We start from the raw sequence: 26009 nt of genomic DNA, 5'->3' as shown, positions 1-26009 counted from the left end.
CCTTTGAGATACAATCTAATTTTACTGTTCTTGACCTTTCGACCAGACAGGGTGTGAACATGTACAAATATACAGTCACATGCACCCAAATGCCGTATACAAAAATGACCTCTCATTACATCTAACATTTCATGGGCCCTTTTCACACTACTTGCTTGCTTCCGGAACATCGCGAAATGTAGTGCAAAAAACACGGAAGATAGCGTCTTCTCGCGAGAGTTTTGCGTGACATCGCGCAAAACTCTTGCGAGAAGACACTATCTTCTGCGTTTTTTGTGCTACATTTCGCGATGTTCTGGAAGCAAGTAAGTAGTGTGAAAAGGGCCATGCTTTTCAAGCTAATAATGCATGCACATATCCTATGTCTATATGTGCCGTGTGTGTGTGTGTGTACACATGCGCACGCTCCCCCATAACATTCTACTTTATGCTCTCATATTCAATCCCATCATCGATGTAAAGCACATCCTCACACGCTTCCACACATCTCATCCTTTCAATGATAATGGTTGCATACCACCAGATGGATACTTAGTACAACATAGACCCCCTGCATAATTGACACACAGACACAAGTTCACAAAGACACAAACCGACCAATTAATGCATGAATGCCCACACTCCCCTTCAGGCTGAATTAAGGGACATAGAAGTCCAAGGCTGAATCTTGTTTGAAGGGCTGCTGACTGGATTTTCTAGACTCAGCAAACTGTGTTCAGCATTCCCCTCTCCAAGGGGTAATCCCTTTCCACATCTCCCTCTGAGTTCTGGGGCCCCCCTTAGTCAGTGCTCCCCCTTAGTAGGCTCACTAGCACCCAGTATTGCAACCCTGCATCTCTGACTCTGTTTTCTCCTTAAACAACAATACAAAGAAAAGAAAAATACGTATGACTTCCTTTCCTCCTCTCCTATCCCATCTCTCCAAATGGTAACATTTTGCCCTACAGTATTCTGCTCTTCATGCTATTCCAACTCCCAATGGCCTAAGTTTTCCTATGATTAAAAATATGGCCACCATATTCTGATACTTTAAAGGACCCAAAGTGCAAGAAGAATAAAGTCTTCCCAAATAATTGATCAGTTGCTCTTCGGTTTCACTAGGGCTGTATTTCATGGCCAACTTAACATAAAGAGTAACTGGTATTCATTTCCTCACTACATTTATCCCCCACCTTTCTCCCCACTGGGCACCCAAAGCCGCTTACAACAGTTTTCTCTCCTCCATTTTATCCTCACGAGGCTAGGCTGAGATGGTGTGTGTTTTCTTAAGGTCACCCAGCAAACTTCCATGGCATGGTTTCCCGGATCTCTGTCTGACACTGTAATCCCTACACCACACTGGTTCTCAGGGTGGTGATTCCTTTTCATATATAGCACTATTCTCCTCCCCATTTGGAAACTCTTCCATGAGGGTACAGTAATCCCACTGATCATACTCACCTGTGGAATACTTCAGCTGCACCTGCCCATCCACGATCTCTACAGCCAGGAAGTCATGCTTCTCATTCAGACGCCCATTGTAGATTAGGAGACCACTGTGCTCTAAGGTAGCGAATCTAACACAAGGAATGCAATTCAGAAGTGGGGAAAGAATGAGCATTTCTATACTTGATTAATGGGACCAGATGTACAACCGCATTTTAGCATGGCCAGCACCTGGGATGAATGATAACCCTCCTGGAGAAGCACCTCCTTGCAACTCACTTATCTGGTGCAATTGCTTGGCAGGAGGGGAACTAGTGTCATTGCAGAAATATTTTAACCTTGTGGAACAGTCATTAACACAAAGTATGGCATTTGACAAAACTCTTAAGAGCTTAAGTGATCAGCAAATATTTAACAGATAAAGTGCATCAAAGCATTGCTAGGCCAGGAGAAGCCACTCCTGTTGAATTTCTAATTACCTTATACAGAAACTTTTCTGTACCAAAGTCCTGTTAGAGAAGAGGTAGTTGAAAACCCTAGCTGGATAAACAAGTCGCACCCACGCAGGAGATATTTAGTCACAACTCATTTCTCTGACAGCCCAGGAAAAAAAGAAATCCCAAGACATATGAAGACAGCACTTTGGACAGCACGGGCAGCTGGCCACAGCACTAGAGAGGGTCATCCGTGGGCAAGTGCAGGTTGCAGATCTATGAGCAATTATACAAGGGCTGCTGATCCAAGGGGAGGAGACAGTGCCTAGCACAGGCTCAGTGGGATGAGGGGGAAACGACCGGGTTCCCTCAGAGATGGGTAATGAAGGCCCAGCTGCTTTCAGAAAAGAAAAAGCAGTTTCAGGATGACTCTGAGTGCAGAAGCAGCAGAGGAGAGGGGTTGCTTTACTCTTTCCTTCCTGCTTTTTGTGCCCCAAAATTCTCCCACCTCAGCAAGGTACTGGGAGAGAGTTTAAGAGGGCATGTGCATGTCTGGGTCCTGCAAAGGGGGGTGGGTGGGAAGGATAGGAAAATGACCAGAGATGAAAGGGCTAAGCACCCACTCCCACCATCATTCAGAATGTTCTCATCCCTTAACTGCTTTTCATTAAAAAAAACCCCTACAATAGGAGCTTCCTCTTCATGTAAGGTCTTATTGGGCTTGAAGAATAAAGAGGTGCCACCTACAAACAAATTTGCCTCCAAGAAGGATGGTGGAAGAGCACGATTAAAGGATTTTGTGCAATTACTAAGCAACAGGTGTTGCCTTGACTTTTAAGTGCTTTATTAGGCATATCTTAAGGTTATTTGCACCTCTCTGGCCAATTCAAGATATGGCTACATGTCTCTGGGGATTTTTGGATTGTCCAAATTACTCCAACAACACTGTCATGGCCTCATGAGCATAAGAAGAACTTACGAGAGGGAGAGGGTGAGGTGGAACCTCTGGCGCAGTCCTCGGAACATGATGAAAGATTTGGGGGGGAAGGAGCGTGTGGATACTTCACAGTAAGGCTTTTCAAAGCCTCCAGGTGGGCACTGGCATAGGAAACCACCATCTGCAGAATTGGTACAGGTGCCTCCATTTCTGCACACCCCAGGGACACAACGGCCCATTCGGCTGTCCACTTCACAATTGTTACCTGTTCGGAAAGATTAGGAAAAACTGATCAAGGGGCTTCTGGATATGGAAAAGGCAAACCACATCGAGAATATCAGACTCCAGCTCCTGGTCTGAATATTGCCATGAGAGGGAGATACCATGTCTCATCAATATTTTCCATCCAGACCTTCAACCACATTTGTAGTTCTGCAGCAAGGCCTGAAAGCAGTTGGTCCGGCCTCTGCTATTTTAATAGCAATTTTTAATATGGCTGCTTGTGTTATTAAAATATCACCAGGCCTCTAGATTTAAAATGGCTGCTGTATTGCCACCAGAGGACCTCCAACAGTTGCTGAATCCCGCCCAGGAGAACACAGCATGCATGGAATGCCGCACAGGAATGTGGAGTGATTGGATTTGCAGTCCCTCCAGCCCCAAAGGAGTCCAGTGCCACAAAGCTCTCGCAGAGTCATCCCCACTTAACACATTCCTTTCCCTTCTTCCGTGATGAGATCTGTCCTTAACTGAGGAGCTAATCAAATGACATTCATAAGTATATACAGTTGTTCCTGGGAAAGTACAGTCCCCATCTAAATCCATCAACTTAGCTCCAGTGGAATTCACTAACAAACTATCGCTGGAACATATTTTGCATTTGCTTTCACACATCCTGGCAGCTACCGATCAAGGTGATCAAACCTTTTGTCAAACCCAGGAACTGACCATTGGAGCCTTTGTTCTAATGGCTAGGTGGACTCTTCCACGTCAGGGCATATTTTACCTATAAAGGTAGAGCCCTGGCCTCATTCAAATTGTTCATACTCACTGGATTCAAAGTGCTGTTCCCTTGAGGTTTGCCCAAGCCTCTTGCTCTCCTAGCCAAGGATGCTGGTATTCGAAGCTACTCTCTTCTCCCATGGACTGGACCCCTCTTCAGGATAAGTAGATATATTTGCTCCCTCTCTCTCTATTCCCAATTTCTGGCTAAGCTTCCTAGGACTTTGTGTGTGTGTATATAATTATTTTTACCCCGTAATTTGGTGTGTATGTGCATGCCATTTCATTCTTCAATAAAAGTAACTGTTTGATATTAAGTACCAACCTCGTTTGTTCTATTGGAAGAGACCTCGTAGAAATTGGTGATAGATCCCTGCGGTTACTGGCCTCTTGCATAGCTATCTTCCTTGCTTGCTAATTCCCCCACAAATTCTCTTACTTGCAAGGAGACCAATTCCGGTAACAGGCCTACAGTTTCCCTCAGTCTGATATACCCTTCTATTTAATTATGTTCTACAGAGAGCCAGTTTGGTGCAGTGGATAGGAGCATGGGACTCTAATCAGGAGAGCCGGGTTTGACTCCCCACTCCTCCATTTGAAGCCAGCTGGGTGACCTTGGGTGAGTCACAGCTTCTAGGAGCTCTCTCAGCCCCACCCACCTAACAGGGTGATTATTGTTGTGGGAATAATAATGACATATTTTGTAAACTGCTCTGAGTGGGTGTTAAGTTGTTCTGAAGGATGGTATATAAATCAAATATTATTATTATATTATTACAGCAAACCTTCCATGTTACCCTAGAGGTGCCCTTGTTCTAGAAATTATACTACGGAGGGTAGACATAACCCACGTCTACATGAATATCCACAAGAGAAGCCCATGAAAACCCTAAGCATGTCTCTTTCTTCATATTCCATCTTTATCTTAAGGTGCTTGGTTCAGTCACCCTAAAAAAAGCTATTAGTCCCTTGAGAGTTAATACTGAAAAGATTAATTGCTCTGAATTTAAGGCAAATATTCGTTAATTTCCCTAGACTCATAGCTCAACCTATCATCCAAAACTGCCTTGCTAAGGAAAAAATATTGTGCCAGGAGCTAGCTTGCGGCCAGTCTCTGAAGGGCATCCAACGTCAACATATCCCTCACCATCACAACACTGCCTCACATCCCATCTTATCCTTCACAGAAAACAAGCTGTTAACCTCCAGAGTGCCCCAGGGTCTGTAGAACATGCCCTGCAACTTATAGAGACAAGAAAAGAACAGAGCCCCTTGGAGCTTCCGTCTTCCCACTCATTTATATTAAAAAGATCACTTTTCTGATCAGACTCCAACTCCAGGTCTGAATATTGCCACGAGAGGGAGATACCATGTCTCATCCATATTTTCCATCCAGACCTTCAACCACATTTGTAGTTCTGCTGCAAGGTCTACAGCTTCCCTCAGTCTGATATACCTTTTGATTTAATTACGTTCTACAGAGAGCCAGTTTGGTATAGTGGATAAGAGCACGGGACTCTAATCTGGAGAGCTGGGTTTGATTCCCCACTCCTCCACTTGAAGTCAGCTGGTTTGAAATGCCTACATAAGACTGTCAAATTATCTATGTACACTCTCTACCCCCTCTACTCTCTCTACCCCCTTCCTCTGATATATGTTTCTTGAGGAGAAGTCAGGTTCTCTGACTGAAAAGTGGAGAGTGGAAGTATAATGATGTTGTAAATAAACTGATCTTAACTAATACACAGAGACATAGGTCAGACTCACTAATGAATGACACTGAAATTAAATCTGCAGGATGGCATGACTGTATTGAAGCCCACATATGTGGTTTCCCTAACAAAGCATCTTAAACTCAACACATGAGCTTCCTACAAGAATATAAATAATAGCCCTGTCAAACTGCCTATCCAGAGGTATATTCTCCTAGTATTCAACAGGCCACATTTCAAAGCATATCTGTGAAAACTACTCGGTCGGGACTTTCCCCTGCATGTCCCTCAGCTCTTCATACATCAAAGGATTTGTTTCCTAATAGAAGCATCTCCAGAGTCCCTCTCGCCTGGGGAGTAATCATTAGCTGATCAGTGCATGAAATACCCAGGACATCAATCCAGACAGAAATGTTCAGCAGGGAACATGATTAAGACTTAGTATGACAAGGCACAGACACTGCTGATTTCACTACCATTCTTGCTAACTGTTGAAGCCATGTGTGGGGAGAAACCTAAGTGGGGCTGGGGGAGGCCTCTGATCTACTTTTAAAGTGGCCAGGTGTGGGCGCTAAGAGGTTTTGATGGCTGATATCTACAAAAGAAAGCAACCTGCTTCTCAGTGATGTTTGCCTTTTTCTTAGAGGTATATGCTCTGTTCACATGAAGATAGTTTTAGGTGGGTAGCTGTGTTGGTCTGCAGCAGAACAGCAGGATTTGATACCAGTGGCTCCTTAGAGATCAACAAGACTTTTAGGGTAGGAGCTTTCAAGAATCAAAGCTCCCTTCATGAGATACAAGTAGGAATAGAGATCCCTGAGCCTTTATATCCCAGATAGAAGGTGGGAGGGGTTTTCTAAGGTAGGGCATCAGGATGCAAAGGCACAATGGTACAATGCAGCTTGATTAGAGCAGAAGTTAGCATCTGTGTGAGATAAGAATCCTATGTGTCTACATCTAACATTAAAAATCACAAAAATAAAATAAAAAAAAAACAGTGGGAGAACATTTCATTCTTCCAGGAGATTTGACTGCCGACCTAAAAGTGGCTGTCCTCAAACAGAGAAACTTTATGGGCAGATTACAATGTGAGATTGCTGAATCTGAGTTCATTCATAAATTCAGAACAATGGACAGCCCCCCATTCTGGGCGGTTGAATAGAGACATGGGATTCTTATTTCACTACGGATGCTAATTTTTGCTCTGATCAAGCTGCGCTGTACCATTGTACGTTTACATCTCAACATCTCTGATACACCCCTCCCATCTAATCAAGCTGCATTGTACCTTTACATCCTGATGCCCTTTCTTGTAACACCCCTTCCACCTTCTGGCTAGGATATAATGGCTGAGGGATATCCATTCCTAGTCATATCAGAAGAAGGGAGCTCTGACTCATGAAAGCTCAGATTCTGAAAATCTTGTTGGTCTCTAATGTGCCACTGGATTCAAATCTTGCTACTCTGTTCACATGTTACAGTGAATGCATGTACATCCAGCATCTATGTGTATGTATGTGTTTGTAAGACCCAATGAGTGTTCACTTTGGAATTGAAACTCGGCACCGGTATCTGGATAAATATGGGGTTTATGTCGCACTTTTAGCTGGACATGCACTGAATGTAATGTAAGAATTACTCAATGCATGTATTTAAAAAAACACAAGTGCATGCTGTACACAGATGGTCATCACTGTAACTTGTGAAAAGGGCTATAGTCTCTATTAACAGAGTAGCAGTAACGGATGAAAGATTTTTTATTTTTTAATTTAAACATTTGTATACCACTAGTCAATAAAGATTTCCAAAGATGTTTACAAAATTATAACCAGAACAAACACCCCAAACTTAAAATATCAGCCTCTAACAACTTAATCAGTAGAAGTATAATAAAAAGAATGAAAAATTCTAATCAATAAAAGCATTTTATAAAAAGGTTTTGAGTGTTTTTGCAAGAATAATAGGGAGCCAAACACATCTCCTGGGTGGAGGCAGGGGAGGCGTTCCACATCTCCAGAGCTACAACAGAAAATATCCTGTTTCTTATGGAGAGCAATCTTTTCTCCTTGTAAGATAAGAGGAAACATAGGGGATAGTTATAAGATCGTAAATATTGAGGATTGTCATACGGAAGGAGACATACCCTGAGTTACTCAGGGCCAAAGCCATTTAGGGCATTAAAACCTGTCCAGAACCTAGAATTGAGCCCACAAACTAGCTGGAAACTGGTGCTGGTGTTTCAAAACTGGTGAAATATGAACATGCTGGCTTGACCCCATCAATAATTGTGTAGTGACATTTTGTACTAGCTGTAGTTTTAGAACTGAATTTAATGGCAATCCCACACAGAGATCATTACTTTAATCCAATCTGGAAATCAGCAAAGCATGAATGACTGTAGCTCAGTCCCTGCATTCCAGTAATGGGTACGTTCGCTGGAGCTGATCCAGAGCACCCTGGATTGCAGCACTACCTAAATATACAGGAGCAAAGCCAGATGCAGAAATATCCCTAAATATATTGCACCAAGTTAGGAGTGAGGCACATTGGAAAGCTGTACATAAGAGCACTATAGATGGGGCCTAACCCAGAACTAGCATTAGCAGCAGATGCTATAACTTGAAAAGGCTAAATGATTCATGTGGAGTAAGAAACCATTTCTCTCCCTGCTTTAGTCTTCTGGATTTACTCTAAAGACCCTCAAAGCAAAGTAATTTTCTCTGTGATCTACAGTTAGCATGCTTGACTTAAAGCTCCCTGAGCCTTTACAGCTGTTGATGATGGTCAGTTTTACTTTATGAAATACCTTCCAGAAAATATCACTTTTTCCTGTGAAGTCTGACAGGATGGTAAAGAGCTGCTCACCTGGTGAACTGTGGCCAATAAAATCACTCCCTGTTATCTAGTCAGTAATAACTTGTGTAGAAGTAGTAATAACTCTTGTAAAGCGGCTCCTTCTGTGGACTTAACTACGACCCCACAATATGGTAATCAATGGTGACAAGTATTTCTGAAAAATCATACTTTTAGTTCAGAGGAGTAAAAATAAGCAGGAATCTTGTGGTACTTTAAAGATAAAGAATTATGCAATGGGGCCAAGGACAGAAAGAGGGGATATTACTATAAAAGATCCAATGAGTAATAAAGAGGTGGGATTAATTCTTCCAAAGGCTAAGCGATATGCGCACCTACTCATATATTGCAACTTAAAAAAATGCTGACAGAGACGTCACAAGATCTCAGTCATTAATTTGGCATTGCTAGCAAAAGTAAGGAGTGGAGAAAGGGAGTGAGAAAAGGTGGTGGCAGGGCGCGAGGCAACAGAGAAAAGGAAGGGGGCAAAGGAGGTGATGGTGGCAAAAGGTGCAGGTGTCAAGACAATGGGGAGAAGAACAAGAGGTGGCAGCAGAGGAGGAAGGAAAGAAGGTGGTAGCAAGGTAGGGGGAAAGAAGGACGAGGAGGAGGAGCCAGGGGCAGGACAAGCAAGAGGAGAAGAATCAAAGGCCAGTAGAGTGGTGGGATTTCCCCCTCCCCAACTTCCTCATGTGTCTTCTACTTGTTGTGACTCTGTGTAATGGGTCCTTCCTAGGCATGCATCTGAGGGCAAGCTCTAGTTCCCAAATCCCGAAAATGTATGCTAGCATAAAAACTTGTTACTCCTGTTTATTCGCACACTTTTATTGTCTCTTGTTTCTAGTCCTATATAGGCACATCTCCACGCCTTTTGCTAGAGCCCAAGCCTACCTGAACACTTAGAGTGAGTAAGGACATATCACAGGGTTCCGCTTGTTTCGCTTTAATCTTCCCATTATATCTGAAAAGGCTGTCGGCTCCATATGCTGTAACAGATTATCACATGGAGGCTACGTGAAGAGACGTTGGGAGAGGAGGAGACTGTATCATGTGGCAATCATAATGTAGATCTGATGGCTTGCCTTCACCAAGCAGCAATGTCTTTATGCGACCACCAAGAATTCTCTGGATAATTCTCTTGACAGAGCTAAACTTTCCTACAGGCCCTACAAGAGAGAGATCTGCCCCTATACATATTGCTGTTTGCTCTAATGGCCACTTGGTGTCACTATCTGCCATTCAGGCCCTTGGAACTTAAGTAGAGCTGTCAGAGTTTGCACTCTCCTTCTGACAAACTGAACTCTTCTCCACAGACAGCAAGACAGGAAATGTGAGAGCTGCGGCAGTCTCCACTTTCTGGAGATGTAGTGATGGGGGAAAGGGGATTCTTTCCCTATTCAGTGATGTGTCATTGTGCACTGGAAACTATCCCTTTTAATCCTTCCAGTCTCATTGTAATTGTTGGCAAGGCTCATAGGAGCCGGGAGCAACACAGCAGCCAGCAGGCCTTAGGCCTGATATCTCTCTGGTTTGCTAAAGTGGCAAGTCCAGTCCTCTGTAACCAGCTGGGCAGCAGTGGCTCATGGAGTGGGGCACAGGCAGGAAATATCACTATGTGTGACGGGAAAGGCAGCCTCTTGCTGTTAGCAAAGGGAGGCAGCAAAGGAGCTGCTACTGGGGCTACCCCATGAGCCATCACTGCAGTTGGATACAGCTCCCCAACCTGGCAAAGTGCTCTTTGAGGGCGTGTGCCTCTTAGCTTCCCTAGATCAGGGATCTTTGAGGCCTCTCTGATTGACAGAGCCACTTTGGCTTAAGAAACAAACACAAGCCTGTGCTGATCTAGCAGCAAAGAGAAGGAGAAGAAGCAATTCCTGCCAGCTAAATTATGGCCAGGAAAGACACAACCAGGTGCCAGTGACTCCCACTTTCCTTTTCACATAGACGTTGTAGCTAGAGGAGGTGTGCTATTTGGAGGGCAAATATGGAGATCCCTGGCTGGGGCCCAGGGAGCAAGAGGACCATGTCATTTGCTGAATGGTGTCCAGGAAGGAGCCTCTGGTCGAACAAAGGCTGAGAATGAGGCAATGCAGGGCGCCAATAAAGCTATGTACTGAGAACAACAACAAAAAAACCTCCAAAAAACCCAGAGGCTGCTGCAAATCAGATCCCTCATGCTACAATCCACTAGACAGTTGCCAGCAAGACAATAATTATTTAGGGGAGGGGAGTGAAGAGTACTGGAGTGAATTGGGCTCCCTGTGGAGCGTGAGAGTGCTCCTGGGGTGGCCATGGCCTGCATGATGACATCACTTCCTGGAAGTGACATCATTGTGCAGGCCCAGGGGCTCGTGCACGCTTTGCGCACGTGTGACTAAACAACCCAGAAGGTAGGTGCCGGGGCCCCCACCTCCCACCAGGAGTACAGGGGGAGCTGGCAAACCTAACCTCCCCCCACATCACAGAGTCAGGTAAAGCCTTTATCCATCTCAGCTCCATGAGACTGGGGGCCAACAGTGATTGAAAAGTGGTCTAGAAATGTACTTCAAAAATAAACCGGTAACATTCAGTGTGAAGTTTAAAACTTGCTTGTCTAACACACAAGCCCTATTTCGGGCAGTCCCACATGGGAACTCCTAGGATTGCCAGGTGACCCAGGAATCCTTCTTGCTACTTTAGCGTGGCTAAAAGAGCAGGAGACAGAGCAGCAGTGGCTCCTTCTGTTTTCACCCTGGTCTAATCTTTCACTGACTGCGGTATGCAAGACTCCAATTTTTCCCGCTGCAGGATCTGGAGGGGTTTTCTCAGCAGGAGAAAACATGGCTGCATTTTCTCCAATTTCCTCAGTACTGAAGATGCAAGGAGCATCTCCAGGTTGAGACCTCAGAGATGTAACATTTTATCAGTATTAAAAATTTAACATTTTGTCAAACTAGAACAGTGGACTCAGCAACCTGAAAAGATGATTGTGTGTGGAATGGCAATTAGCAGTAGACTGACCACATGCAAAGGAAGATAGGGGTCCCAATCATCTAATGGTGTGCAGGACAAAATTTTTTGGCAAGGGCACCTAGCATGCAGGGAGAGAAAAGCTTCACCTGCTATCAACTCCCACTTAAGTGCACATACTAAAGGTTCAGGAGCCATGTCTTCTACAGTATTTGATCATTCTTGATCCTTGAAAACAGCTATTCAGATGGAAGCCTGATGGAATATGCCTGCTCCACCTTCCATCTACCAGTTTCCATCCTTCTTCTGCTCAGTAGGTTCAGTTCATCAAATCTGAAAGCACCCCTTCTTTGCAATAGCTCCTAGGAGGACTGACAGAAACTAGCTCTCTCCCCCTCGCCTCAGATTTCTGGCTTTGTTCCTGTCCACTTGAATATGGAAAATGGGGAGATGCCAGGAAGTGACAGGGAACCAAACACATTAACCCCTTTCTTAATGTGTGCTCACACTTCAAACACTCAGGGTTAATTACCATTGACTTTGCTTATCTCCTCACCAGCCAGGCAAAGAGGCCTGCCTCTTTCACTCCTGTCAACCACAATATCCACAGTCCTCTTGGCAGGGGGAGGGAGGCAGACTAGGCCTCAGAAGCCAATAACTCATCCTCTATCCTTTTTATAAATTGGCAGCTTCTGGCTCTGGTTTACTTGCTCCTCTGTCCAGCGAGCATGTGACCCATCCAGTAGATTAAAACCACCTGGGCTTGGTGTGGACGGTGACATGTTAATACCTGTTTTATCAGCATGAATCATCCATATGTGAATCTCGATTAAGGACCTCCTGTGCCCGTGAACAGATGTCCTGTTTGTGAAAACAATAATGCCACAATTCTAAGCCAATTTGCTTGGATGTAGGTCCCACCAAACTCCATAGGCCTTATTACACAGTAAACACACTTAAGCTCACACAATAATTCTGTGCACAGTTCAACTGCTTAGGCCTTAAGCATCTGAACTGTACACGGGCTACAATTCAATGGACACCCACTTGGCCATAAATTTCCAGGAGACTTACTTTTGAGTAAAAACACTTGACTCAAACTGCACAGTGGTGCTATTCTCCCCCCCCCCCAAAAAAACCCCTCTGTCAAAGGAATTTCTTTCTTATTCTTTCTCCATTGAGCTCAGGATGGCTTGCAGAGGATTAGTTATTCATTTGCACAACAACCTGGTAAGGATGGCTAGGCTGAAAGCACAACGGGGATGTAGTAGATAATGTGTTTGGCTTGGACGTGGAAGGTCTGGATTGAGGTTTCTGCTCAACAATGAAGCTCTTGGGATCATTTTGAGCCAGTCGCAGCTAGCTTCTCAGCCTAACAAACCTCACAGGGTTTCATAAGGATGTCACTGAAACAACACCCACATGTGCCCCAAGGAATTCCGTGGAAGTAGTTCAGGTTAATAGATGGAGTGGGATGAAGCAAAGATAACCAAGATTACTCAAAATAGTAAAGAGTCCAGGTAGCACCTTTAAGACTAACCAACGTTCTCAAAAGCTTATGCTACAGTACAGTTGGTTAGTCTTAAAGGTGCTACTGGACTCTTTACTATTTTGCTACTATAGACTAACACGGCTAACTCCTCTGGATCCAAGATTACTCAGTGAACTTATTGCTGGAGCACAGTTTTGAACTCAAGTTTCCAACATGCAACTCTATAGCTACTATATCACACTGGTTCTCATTTATTTCTGATCTTACCCTTCTTTGGGCCCAGAGGTCAAGAATACTACAATTATGAAAATGTACTCAAGATAAACAGACCTCGAAGCGGTATTCACAATTCTACCAGACACTGACCACCACCTTGTCCCTTCAGTTTCAAAACAGTCCTTCTGCTGGCCAGGCTGTCTCGCATTCCTCCTGTGATAAGATTAGGACACAGCATCTAGATTGGGGTTCTGTGACTGGAACACAGGCTGCTCAAGATAACCTAACAACTGAAACCCTTACATGCAAGAGGTAAGATAGGATTGCAGCTCGACAGCCTGATCCTAACCATGTTCACTGGGGAGCAAATCCCACTGATTTTAGTAAGAGATGTGTCTGTTTAGATGTGTAATCTGAGGTAGAAATAGATGTTATTATTATCCCCACAATATAGCTGGGAGCTGGGGCTGAGAGGAGTGGCTTACCCAAGGCTACCTACTGAGCTCGTGGCAGTAGTGGGAGTTGAATCAGAAGAGTGCTGAGAGATACGGAGCTGCTGCTGTTGTGTCTTCTCTTCCTCACATCATCTGGTTTAACACCAATGCGTGACTGGAATCTGGAAACTGTCTCTCAAGAAAGGAATGTGACTATACAAAAGCATCTTCTTGGGGCTGACCCTGTAGCAACACGGTCTTGCCTCACAGCACACTTCCAGAATCCAATTCATACTTGATTGTTTCCTTTTCTCTTCACGGCTGCTGTGCTCAGACATCAGCCTTTCCCTGAGCCTTGTTTGAAGTTAACAGCTCAGGAGGATTTAAGAAATAAAATATTCTCCTCTTTTTTGTTCTTTCAAGGGTATTCCTCCCCCCTTTCCTAAAACCATTCAGTTTATTTCATTTGTTTAATGCATGACATTGAGTTGTGCTTTGCCCCACCTCCAGCTCACGTCCTTTACTGTCAGCAGGGTGTGAGGACGGCATCCTGTGATGACATCATATCACACAGAGGGCAGAAGCCCAAGCCAGGGAGCTCATGGCATCAGTGCCCGTAACAATGGTGGGGGGACCCAAGAGAGGCAGCCCCTTCCCTACCTTCTTTGCCTGCTACAGAAAGAATTGTGTGTCCTGAGGGAACGTGAGAAGCCTGGACTGGGCAGCTCCTGCCATTAGTGCTGAGGACTCTGCCAATGACCTGAGGTCACTCCTGCTGTTCATCGTTTTATCCTTCGAAGAGACCACCCAGTGAGAGAATTCAGGTGGGACAGATGACATTCTCCCACTTCAAGGCTACTGAAAGACTTGTGTGCTCTAAAGGCAGATCCAGGAAGCAGCAAGTCTCTGAAGTAATTCAGAGGTTTGGTTGCAATCTTTAAAGCTTTTAAATGGCCTGTTGTTGGGCATGATTTCTTGAGAGCCCTGCATTCATTTCAACAGGAGCGGCTTATAGTTTCAACCCCAAAGGAGGTTAGGATGGTTTCAGCCTGCACACAGGCCTTTTCAGGGCCAGCTCCAGGCATTTGGAATGACTTGACTTGACTGGAGAAGTGTGGAATGTACCATCTCTGGTGATCAACAACAACAGCAGCAACAACAACATTCAATTTATATACTGCCCTTCAGGACAACTTAACATCCACTCAGAGTGGTTTGCAAAGTAAAAAAATTGTGGTAGGGAATGAGCTTTCGGGAGTCACAGCTCACTTCTTCACAGCCCTACTGTTGTACCCATATTATGTGTGTCTGGTTATCTTAGGGCTAAGCTACAAGTGACGAATGACACTTGAACGGCAAGTGGATTGAGTGGAGAGCAAGTGAACAGGGAGAAATACACTTGCCGTTCAAGTGTCATTCGTCACTTGTAGTTTGGCCCTTAGCCAATTAAGAGAAATGAATACACACAGATAATGAAGTCTAATGAAGGATGTTGTAAAGAAAAGCCAGATATATTTGCAAATACAGGACACACTACTATTAGGTGAGCTCTAAGTGTGTCACCAGAACAAAGGAGTACATGCTATTTTAAAGGTACATTACATCACATTGCAGAAACGAAAGTCACACTCAAGGCAAAGCATCTGACTTCTTTCACATCTTTGGATCGGCTATTGTCCGTTTTTCAAACTTAGTTTCGCAACAGAACATCTGCAATTCTATCCCTGTTCATACCTTCTTCTTATCAGCTCCCCCATATATGGTCATGCTACCCTCACTTTTCCTTATCTCTGTTTCTGCAGATGGGTCTAAGGAATGTCCATTTATCTATCCTTCCCGAAGGCCAAAAGTTCTCCTTTTCCGGTGTGCAGCCAGAAAGGCCCAAGGAGCCAGAGGGGCCCAGGCAGGGACCAGTTACTTTAAAACATGCACAAAGAACATATTTCATGTCCCCTTTTCTATACTAGTGTGATTTCATGATTGATTTAAAGTCACTACTAAAATTTGCTAATCTCACACTACCACAAATTTTGTTAGTCTTATACGTGCTACTGGACTCTTTCCTACTGCTACAGACAGTCTAATATGCTACCCATCTTGCTTATTAAAAATGTGCAACTGAATTATTCAAAGGAGCATTTGGAAATTATTCTGCAGCTGTATTGGTTTAATCTGTTGCTATTAGTTTGATGTTTATGATTCTATCTGTACAGTTGGGAACGACTATGAGTATTTGACAGAAAAGCCGTGTCCTATGGGAGGGGGAAGTCAGTAAAACTGGCCTGTCCATCTGTGCCAATTCAAGTGTCCTTCTGAGAGCATTTGGAAACAAACCATAATGCATAACACTGCCATGAAAATATCTCTTATCTCTGATAACAAAGACAATCTGGTGCCCGTATATTTAATGATCTTCCCCTTCCGCTGCTGTAGCAGTTACAGCTATGTTCCTTAGTCCTGAGTAGACTGGCAAGAAGCAAAACAGTTCCAAGTGTCTCCAGGGGGAAAGTGTGGTTGTAAAGATTTATAACTCACACAGCAAGGCTGTCTTTGCTATCTCCACCCCTTCCTTTTTTAGTTTATCCTACCTACTCACCCTTATGAAGAAGGTCTGCTGGGAGTTCTGGAACAGTGGTCTGTCCAAAAGGTACTTCCATTGCCCCAGCAAAGCAGCCTAAGCATGGAACATGCCAGGTACCTGTTAATCATCACTACTCCCCCCCCCGCCCCCGCCCCAAACAGGCTTCCTGTAAAGCACAGAGTGGCTCTTGCCAGAAACTGACATGCTGATGACCTGTGGGAAACTCTGTGTAAAGGGTGATCTTGTGTTACTTACTAGTTGGAACAAAGTGAGATCCTAACATAGTAAACCACAGTGCTGTATAAATGTCTAAACAAGTACTGAACTCACTCAGCAATTCCCGTGGAAGGAGAAAAGGTGATCATATATTTCCTAAGGTTAGGCCCGGTGGTGAAAGTAGTCAGAAGTGGATAGGTATGGAGTACTAGGGGAAAAAACCCTTTATGGGAGTTTCAGGATGCATATAATCCATTTCTGTTATTAAGCTGGACGTCCAGATGTTTCAGATTTCAGAAAAATATATTCTCATTCCCATAGAATTTCAGAGAATAAGGGAGTAGTTGTAGTGTAGGTGTCTCCAAAGTGTCTGGTGGTAATTCTTATTCAATCTGGCCATCAGACACACGGTGCATGGGAAACAGCCAAGGAATTTTGGACTTTGCTTTCCTCAAACCATCAGGCATTCCATAATAGGGATAAGGAGCAGTTGCAAGAATCACACGTACCTCCTCTGCTTCTGCCTTATGTCACTGATGAAAATTGACAGACAGAATGTACTATGGTAAGATCCATGTACGTGGCAAAACTCTTGGAGAATAAGATTCTGATTGGGTTAAAAGTGTGACATTATTAGTGGAGGAGATACTGCAAGGGATTGTTGTGTCTGCTCTTTATGTATATGTTTGATCAGTGGGATGCCCAGACTATGCAGATCAACTATTGGCTTCATGGCTTGTTCTTTTATATGCTCAGTCCCTCCCTGTAACCCATCATACCTGTCTCCTGGCTTCTAAGATTTTCACTATCCCTTAGCCATTCCTCCACTTTTCACTGGGCTCCACCATCCCAGCCCTTGCAGTATATTCTGAAATCTGCAAAAACTAAACCATTCACTGCAATCAGAAACAAAGAAATACAAAAATAAAGTACATGAGTTTTCCTTGATAACAAACTTGAATTGGTTTAGCTATACTCTGCCTACTCTTAGATGTGAATATGTGAGTATTTGAAAACAGAATATTGGTTTAGTTTTATCTGGAAAACAGCTACACCTCTAGCCACAGCAAACCTTTGCCTTCAGTGAGGATCAAGCCCTTACCTGTGAAATGCTGACGGCAGATGCAAGTGTAGCCGCCTTCCTTGCGGGTGCAGACACCTCCATTGTGGCAGGGGTTGGAATAGCACAGGTTGATCTCCATTTCACAGTAGTCCCCAGTGAAGCCCTGGGGGCAGCGACACCGCAGGCCTGTGATGGGGTGTATAGGTCGGAAGAGGGTGGAAGGGGAGGCAATGAAGGGAGCTGAGCTGTCAAACTTGAGCACTGAGATGCACTTCATATAGTTCTGGCAAGGCTCACGAAGGCAAACATTATCATCAAAGGGCAGCACTTCCAGCATGGAGACTGACGTCAGGGTCATGCGCTTCATGTACAGCTGCTCCTGAAGTTCTTCAGAGCTGAAGAAATGGCCACCACGAGGTGCCATTGCTGAAAAACTGACATTCAGCACTTGGCCGCCAACATCTGTGTCATTCTGAATGTTAAAGATGAAGACATCCTCCTTGGGTGTAGCCAGCACTGTGGCTACACCCTCTAAAAAACTGGCTAGAAGTGGTGAGAGGAAGCGCTCTTGCCACATGTTTTCTAGACGCACTGTGATGCTGTTGGCCAACATATCCTCAGTGATAACAATGACACGTAGGACACACTGGGCTGTAACGCTGTGGATCCCATCTGCAGAGTGGACACAGAAGATATTAGAACTGGGGTTCTCAAAATGGGATGTTGCAAATCTTCCACAAATCAACAAAACAAAACTGTCCACCTTCCAATCTTTATCATTATGTTTGCTATGACAAACCAATTGTGTGATAGTTTTAATGTGTCTCCAAGTCACAATTCACCACACCCTTCTTCAGGCTTTTTCTGGAGTATTCTAGGGTTTGGGTGAGCAATGATTTGGAGGCTGGATCATCATGAAGTGAAATCCACTCAGCTTGAATTTACCATATCCAACAATGTGCTGAAATTGGATATGTGAATTGACCTAAAATCAGGTTAATAGTCATCTGGTAGTGCTGATGGGGAGAAACAAGGAAGCAAAAGTAATGGAAAAAATGGGGAAGGAGGATCAGAATTATATGGACCTGCAGCTAGCTTGACATTTTCCTGAAAGACCTCAGGGAGTAAATGCTCATACAAAAGGAGGTATGTGCATTACTTGCAATTAATGACTAGATGATTGAGAGAAAGGCGACTGGCCTACATCCATCAAAACCCATATTAAAGGCTGATTCGTACTTTTATTGTTCAGATAATCCTTACATGATGGTTCCAGCTTTGAAGGGTTTCTTATGGTAAGTTTGCAATTTTTTTCACTGTATGCAGAATGTTTGCTCTGCAGAGGAAGGCAATAGTAACACATCTCTAGTCTACTTTCACTTACCTTGAAAGCCCTTTGCTGGAGTTGCTGTGTCAGTTGTGACTTGATGATGCATGCGTGCATGCGTGCGTGTGTGCGCACGCACATGCAGAATGTTACATTAAAATTAATAGTTCAAATGAGCCCCAAAACTGGCTGAGTTTTTGCTGTCTTTCTGGTCCTGGAACAGATTGTGTCTTTATTCCCCTAGAGCCCTCCTGTGCAGAAACATAGTACTCCCTGTGAGCCCTTACACAACGAGAGCCTACGCAGCTAGAGGTACAGGGAGAATCCATCTTAAATCGAATCAGAGAATTATGGTTTGAGTTAAATGAAGTCAATTGTCATTTCATGAGACAGCTGGTTCTACATGAGAAATGGCACACTCCTTGATCAAGGATGTGTTTTATGACTCCATCGGACCTCCTTACACCCACACCAAAATGATCAACTGGTTCTTGCAAGACCAAAGCCTTTCATTTCCTCCCCAGTGAAAGAGTCCCTTTCAATACAGACCTGACTGGTAACCTAATCAAGTCCTCCTTAATCAGTAACTTCATCTTCTGCCCTGTTAGCATCCCCTTTGAAGTAACTCATGAACACTGAAAATGTGGTTCTCCCACCACTGCCAGAAAAAGGTGCAAATTTCAAGTATAAAAGGACCCCCTTTTCATCTGGCATTTGGGAGACAGTTCAGCTTTCCCCAGGATTGCTCTTCCAACACTATGACAGGACAGTGCACAACTCTCTGGAATAGATCCAGAAGAATTAGCTATGTTATTCTGTAGTTGCAAAATAGTAAAAAGTCCAATAGCACCTTTAAGACTAACCAACTTTATTGAGGCATAAGCTTTCGAGAATCACAGCTGTCTTCATCAGATGACGAAGAGAGCTGTGATTCTCAAAAGCATATGCCTCAATAAAGTTGGCTAGTCTTAAAGTGCTACTGGACTTTTTACTATTTTGCAACTCTCTGGAATGTTCCCCTAATGACTTACAAACTCTGAAACTTCACTCACGCTCATTCCACTTATTGTTTGATTTGCATCCCCCAATTTGTGTGGTTTTATTACATTCCCTAGTCTTGCTGTATTTTATTGCATTGCCTTGTCTCTGCTTATCTCTGCTCAATAAAGATCACGTCTAGGTCAAGTCAAGGCTGCTTTTCTCTCTCCCCACCTCATACTTTCTTCAGAAATGTTGTCTCCAAGATCATGCTTGTGTATACAAGGATCTAAAGTCTATATCAGTGCTGGGCGCTGCATGGGTAAAGTCCACACACATGTACCCACCTGCCCCTGTTCCTTGGTAACGCCTCCTTAAGCTAAGTCTGCCGTATCATTTGAAAAACATTCCTCACAGAGGCTGAAGCCTGAAGGGGCAGAGTCTCATACTGCCCGAGTTCATTTAAAGAATGAACCCACTGAACGAACGCACCCACTTCTTGTATGCAGGTGTGTCATAATAAAGCATGGAACAAGCAATGTTTAAGGAAGGGATTTTTGCTCTGATTATCTTTGTAGGAGGCAGAGAGGATAGCAAGATGTGGCATACGCTGGGCACTAAGGAAGGGGGAAGGAAATGATTAGCGCACTGTTGCTGTTAATTGCTACCTCCCAAGCCTCTAGAGAGTTGAAACGAAGACGAAAACTGGGCCTTTGCTGTTTGCTGTTCTGCGGCTTGCAGAAAATTCAGCACAAATTTATGCATTTGTAGAATCCTGTGACCCTCAGGTTGTCTTGACTTTAAAAACGTCTTTCAACTGTAAGCTGTTCAGGGCAGGGGATGCATTTTATTGATTCTCAGCAAGGAACAGAGGAAATTTACAGCACTGTAGAAATGTTTTACAGTAAACATAAGGACCCTTGTTATTCACTAGTACCACTGAACAGAATTCTCCCTCTTCTGACTAAATTCACATACTGCTTGTCGTTCTCTCTCTCTCTCTCTCTCTCTCTCTCTCTCTCTCTCTCACACACACACACACACACACACACACACACACACACACACACACACACACACCTCCTTCTACACACTTAACCTCCCTCAGAATTGTTGGCTATCCTTCTTTCAAGGAGTGATGTGTAGGCTGCATTATGCTCATTCTTAGGAATCTGCTCTGTCCATGTAGGGAAGGTGTCACACAATGCTCGCAGACAACAAAAAAAGCAATTGTTTAGTGTATTTGTAACAATCAAAACATAAGCAAATTAAAAGTCAGATATTGATACTATTTCAGAATGATCTCAGAAACAAATAATCAGCCAGATGGTTTAGTTCAGCAACCAGGAACTAAGACCAAAATGTGTCTTCTCCACTACATACGCATCATCTCACCCTTATACTCCTTGGCAACTACTTCAGAATAAGTTGCACACAACACCTCTGTTCTGTACTGTCAATCACTGAAAAGGATTAGAATTTTGTCTAATAGTTAATTGAATCAAGAAAGCATAATGTGTAATTTTGACATATGTTGTACTATGTTTAGATTGCATTGAAATAAGCCATTTTCTTCAACAAGAATTTTAGCATTGTAACAAGCAAAAATCCAAGTGTAATTTCGAAGCCCTATTTCAGTAACAAATGATATACCTGACCTTAAAGCTAAACTATGTATTATGTCACAAGTCTGATATTAGATCTCCCAGCTTTTTTCTTTTTAGCCTAAAGAACTACTGTGGAGGAGCACCTTGAATGGGACCTGAGGTGTGGCGCAAGGGGGAAGTTAACTTTGCCTTGTGGTGGCATTTCCCTGATGAAAATGAGTTTCTCAAGGTTGCAATCAGTCTCTGTAGAGAAAGGTTCTGCTCTTTCATTCTCAAAGGAAAAGGTCAAAATGACACATTACCCCTTTTGTGGGTTTTAAATAACAGACAGAGGTCGGAAGCAGGGAAATGCCCTCCACCCCCCACCCCCACCCCATTTAGGAGGGTGCTTGGTGGCAGAGCATCTGCTTGGCACGCAGAAGGTCCCAGGCTCAGTCCTTGGCATCTTCAGTTACAAGGATCAGGAAGTAGGTGATGTGGAGGACCTTTGTCTAGGACCCGGGAGAGCCACTGCCAGAGTAGACAATGCGGACCTTAACAGGCCAACCGTGTCAGGCGGCTCTAGGAATTCATATGCAGTCTGATTATTTATTTATTAGATTAGATTTTTTAGTTCGCCCTCCCCGCCGAGCGGGCTCAGGGCAGAGCACAACTTTTTAATTTACATAAAAACACATAAAAGCAGATAAAACATTACAATAAAATTTAAAACACTACATACAATAAAAACTTCTCCTCAGATGGCGATGGAAGAGTTACTTCATTTCAGACATGGCCCATATATCCATATCTATAGATATATATAGGGTGGTGGACAGATCTCTTCAAGTCAAGTCAAGTATGGCCGGCGGGGACCCAGTCTAGACTCTGCCATATGCCTGGTGGAACATCTCTGAGAGCCAAGCTACAAGTGATGCCTTTCACAGGTTGGACACTTGTCAGCTTCCCTCAAGTTTTGATGGGAAATGCAGGTGTCCTGGTTTTACAGCTTGGTTCTCCATTACAGCTGCAAGACCAGGATGCCTACATTTCCCATCAAAACTTGAGGGAAGCTGACAAGTGTCCAACCTGTGAAAGGCCTCACTTGTAGCTTGGCTCTCTGTCTTACAGGCCTGGTGGAAGGATAATAAATCCTGCCGGGCCCTGGTTTCATCAGACTGAGGGTCTGATGCTGCATATGCTCTTGATGTTTCATGCCAAGGCCAATCCAGAACCCCAGCTCTATCAACCTGTGAAGGGACTTATCTCTGGTCATTCCACACAAGGCTGGACCAAGGAGCTCCGAAAGACCAACCCCTCCTTTTCGGCAGGTTTCCTCTCTCCTAAACACGTCCTCCTTGGCGTCCCTAACCATCCATGATAGCGGAGAGGAGAAAACAGTTCCAGAATGTCATGACTGTGATGGAATGGTCCCCTCCTGGAAAAGAGCTTCTGGAGAATAAGAAGTCAAGTCATTATGCTCCAGCCAATATGTCTTCGTGCTCTTTGTGCTTTTATTTATATACATTTCATATTTTTTCCCTGCAGCTGAAAAATGGAAAGATGTGGCTGTGGCTATTTATAATCAGAGTGTGCGCGCGCTCCTCTCAGCTATAACAAAGCACCACAGGATATTCAGCCAGCAGCACAACCCCTGCATTAGCAGCCCTCTCTGTGCCTACAGCATTATGCTGTGTTGTGCGACAGCTAGAATAGCTCTCACCATTGTCAACGGGTGGCGAACTGTGTTAATTACTAGGACTAAGCAGTGCAGAGGACTTTTCCTGTGAGCCCATATTTAGGAAGCTCAAGAATTATGTACTACAAAATAGCTGCTAATACTTCCTGAAGCCTCAGAGTTTGTGATCAAAGGGTTGCTTGCAGCAGGCACAGCCACACAGCAGGGCTTCTGTCCTCCCCCCGCCCCGCCCCCCTACAGCAGCTGCCCACAGTGTCCAACAAGCTGCTATCCAAACTTGGGGGATCTTTTGCAGCTGCATCCAAAGCCACCTAAGGAGCTGTTGTTGGGGGGGGGGAGGATTGAAATACTTCCATTTGTCTATGGAAGGCCTTGTGTGTGAACCTAAAGGTGCACTAAGAACCAAACGACACACAGCACTGGGGATCCCTTGATGAGTGTTTTAACTGCAAAAAGCAACCGTGGAGGCAATATGGATTGGGACTGTAATACTTGGGAAGGGTAGTTGAACACTCCCCCACCATACTGTTTCCCTGATAGGAAATGGTCCATCTAGGCTACTTTAAACCCTGGTGGGGGTGATCTTTTCCCTTTTTTACACCTAAACTATACATCAGATGATCCAGTCATAGACCACCAATATCACAAGGTAACATCACGTGTAGCAGTCCAATATGCTTTTGGAAAAAAATTATATGAATTGACATGTTGTAATTTGTATGCTTTTTTCCTATTAGCTCACTGTTTGGGTAGTTTAAAACATACTAAGATCGACAGATATATTTAGAGGAAATAGAATTTGTAATATGTTACTCTTTTTTTCCTAGAAACTGGTATAAGGATGAGGGAAGAGTGCTGGGTTTGTAGAATACTGGAGGGCAGTACAGGCATAAAGGAGGAGGATATTGAATGGAATTCCATTGATAAGGAGGGGCTGTGGCTCAATGGTACAGCATCTGCTTTGCATGCAGGGCCCAGGCTCAATCCCCGGCATCTTCAGTTAGTAGGTGATGTGATCAGGTAGCAGGTGATGTGAAAAACCTCTGCCTAAGACCCCGAAGAGCTGCTGCCAGTCTGAGTAGACAATACTACTGACTGAGATGAACCAATGGTCTGATTCAGTATGAAGCAGATTCATGCATTCATGGGGTACCAATTAAAACCATGAGAGTGAAGATGTCTCAGTCCTTAACAATGGAACTCCATCCAATAACCACACAGAGGGCTGCTTCATGTTACAAAGTAAAACAGACCTTTCTCGAAATGGTACATGCTGAAGGGAGCCTTAGCTAACCAGAAGTTCCTTAGAACATGGACTCATCTGGAGTGCTTTAAGACCAGGGGCTCCAACAGTAGCTCATGGGCTACTAGCATCTTGTCAGCTGCTACGGTTTAGCTCATGCAGCTACTAGAAGACCCAGGAATAGATCATAAATGGATCTGGTCTAGGCTTTGACAAAAGATTTTATTTCACAGAATTTTCTTCTGTGCGGCTTAGCTGGTAGCATCATTTCTGATGCTCTTCCTAGAGTCCAAGTGCTGTTTCTAGGGCAGAACCAAACTTGGTAACATGCTGGGGGTGGGGAGCAGCTCACGATATTTTTCATTAGAAGTAGGGGTCATTAAAGAAAAAAAATTGCAACCCCTTCTTTAGGAGAATCACGTGATACCAACTACAGTTAGATGCTGCCATTCTCCTAACAAATAAGCAAAGCAGTCTACCACTACAGAATATCTTCAGCTGAATTAACCTCTCTCTCAGAGTAGATTATCATACATGCCAGAGAAAGACAGACCAGTTATTAAAGTAACAGAAACAGCACGGTCTTCTAACAAGGACTGTCTAATACCATCTACCTATACAACTCTTCTGTTGGAGTACAGTATAGTCTACCTGGCAGATCTTGACAGCTGTGAGACAGAATATAGTAATAGTTTGTAATATTCAGTGTCTAGAACTAGTGAGCAGGCCACTGACAATAGTGCTTCTAAGGAATGATCACTTGCTGTTTGAAAAAAGGGAAGAGCACACACTATCCTCCTTTCCTTCCGTATACGCTGTCCCACAAATTCTTATATAATGCAGTATGTATGTATGTATGTATGTATGTATGTATGTATGTATGTATGTATGTATGTATGTATGTATGTATGTCTTGCCCTCTCTCTCTCTCTGCAGAATGTCCCAATAAATTGTAAGCCTACATTTGCCCCAGTATAGTAATTTTAAACACTTAAAAATGAGAAATGATTATGAGAATAGGAATCTGTGGGAAGATTGTTCTTTAGCAACACCCCTGGGAAAACAAGCGCTCCTCATGTTCTCAAGCTGAGGACCACCAATGAAAAGTGGCTCAAAATTAAGCCCTGGGCTCTGCCACCCAAGTCTGCTTTCTCAATAGAATGGTGACAGGAAGTGCTATGGGTCACAGACTGTTAACATGGTGCAGGGGGAGGCATTGTATTCCGAGGACAGCACAGCAGGATGATCTTTTCAGCTCCCCCTCTCCATATCCGAGTTGCCAGCCCCACAGAATGGCAGATAATTGCATTTGGTCTCTCCTGCAGCGCTGACGTAACCTAGACTTCAAGGCACAGCACACAACAAATGGGCACTGTCTGTCAGGGGGAAAGGCATGCAGGTTAATGCTCCACTTGTCACACTGGACAGCGGCATCCTGATCTCATGAAGGTTGCATCAGAGGTTAATTTAATCGGAGGTTAATCTAAGGAAACTGAACAAGCTAAGGAACTGAGCAATGCTCCAGAATACCAAAGGTATTTGACAGAAACAGTACAATCCTATGCATTGTACTCCAATCTAGGTCCTTTGAAGTTAATGGGCTTTAACTGGGTTAACTCTGCACAAGATTGCACTAAAAAAATCATGTAACTATGTAGACGTTGTTGTGAATTAATAACATTTAACACTGACAGGACAAGTCTGAAATTGCTCAAAACACTTCACATATGTAATCTCAGTAAATCCTGTGACTGCCCTGAAGTCAGTAGTTCCCCATCTTTCAACAAAGGCTGAAACTAAAGGCTGGTCACTTGCCTAGGGGCAAACAAATGTTGTTTGGGTTGATATGGGATTGAGCCAGG

General features: G+C 43.9%; 1 protein-coding gene across 1 annotated transcript in view; it reads right to left on the bottom strand.

The window, feature by feature from the left end:
* The window catches only part of CELSR3 (cadherin EGF LAG seven-pass G-type receptor 3), an 89833-nt gene that overhangs the window by 47090 nt on the left and 16734 nt on the right, over positions 1-26009 (bottom strand). Inside the window, exons 2-4 of the mRNA XM_054978760.1 lie at positions 17354-17986; positions 2839-3061; positions 1441-1556 (exon numbers count right to left, since the gene is read on the bottom strand). Coding sequence (XP_054834735.1) covers positions 1441-1556; positions 2839-3061; positions 17354-17986 — 972 coding nt within the window. The remainder of the gene's footprint in view (positions 1-1440; positions 1557-2838; positions 3062-17353; positions 17987-26009) is intronic.

Source organism: Eublepharis macularius, chromosome 4, assembly GCF_028583425.1.
Source record: "Eublepharis macularius isolate TG4126 chromosome 4, MPM_Emac_v1.0, whole genome shotgun sequence".
Classification (NCBI taxonomy): domain Eukaryota; kingdom Metazoa; phylum Chordata; class Lepidosauria; order Squamata; family Eublepharidae; genus Eublepharis; species Eublepharis macularius.
Note: the sequence above shows the minus strand (reverse complement) of the source record. Positions and strands in the feature narration are given on the sequence as shown.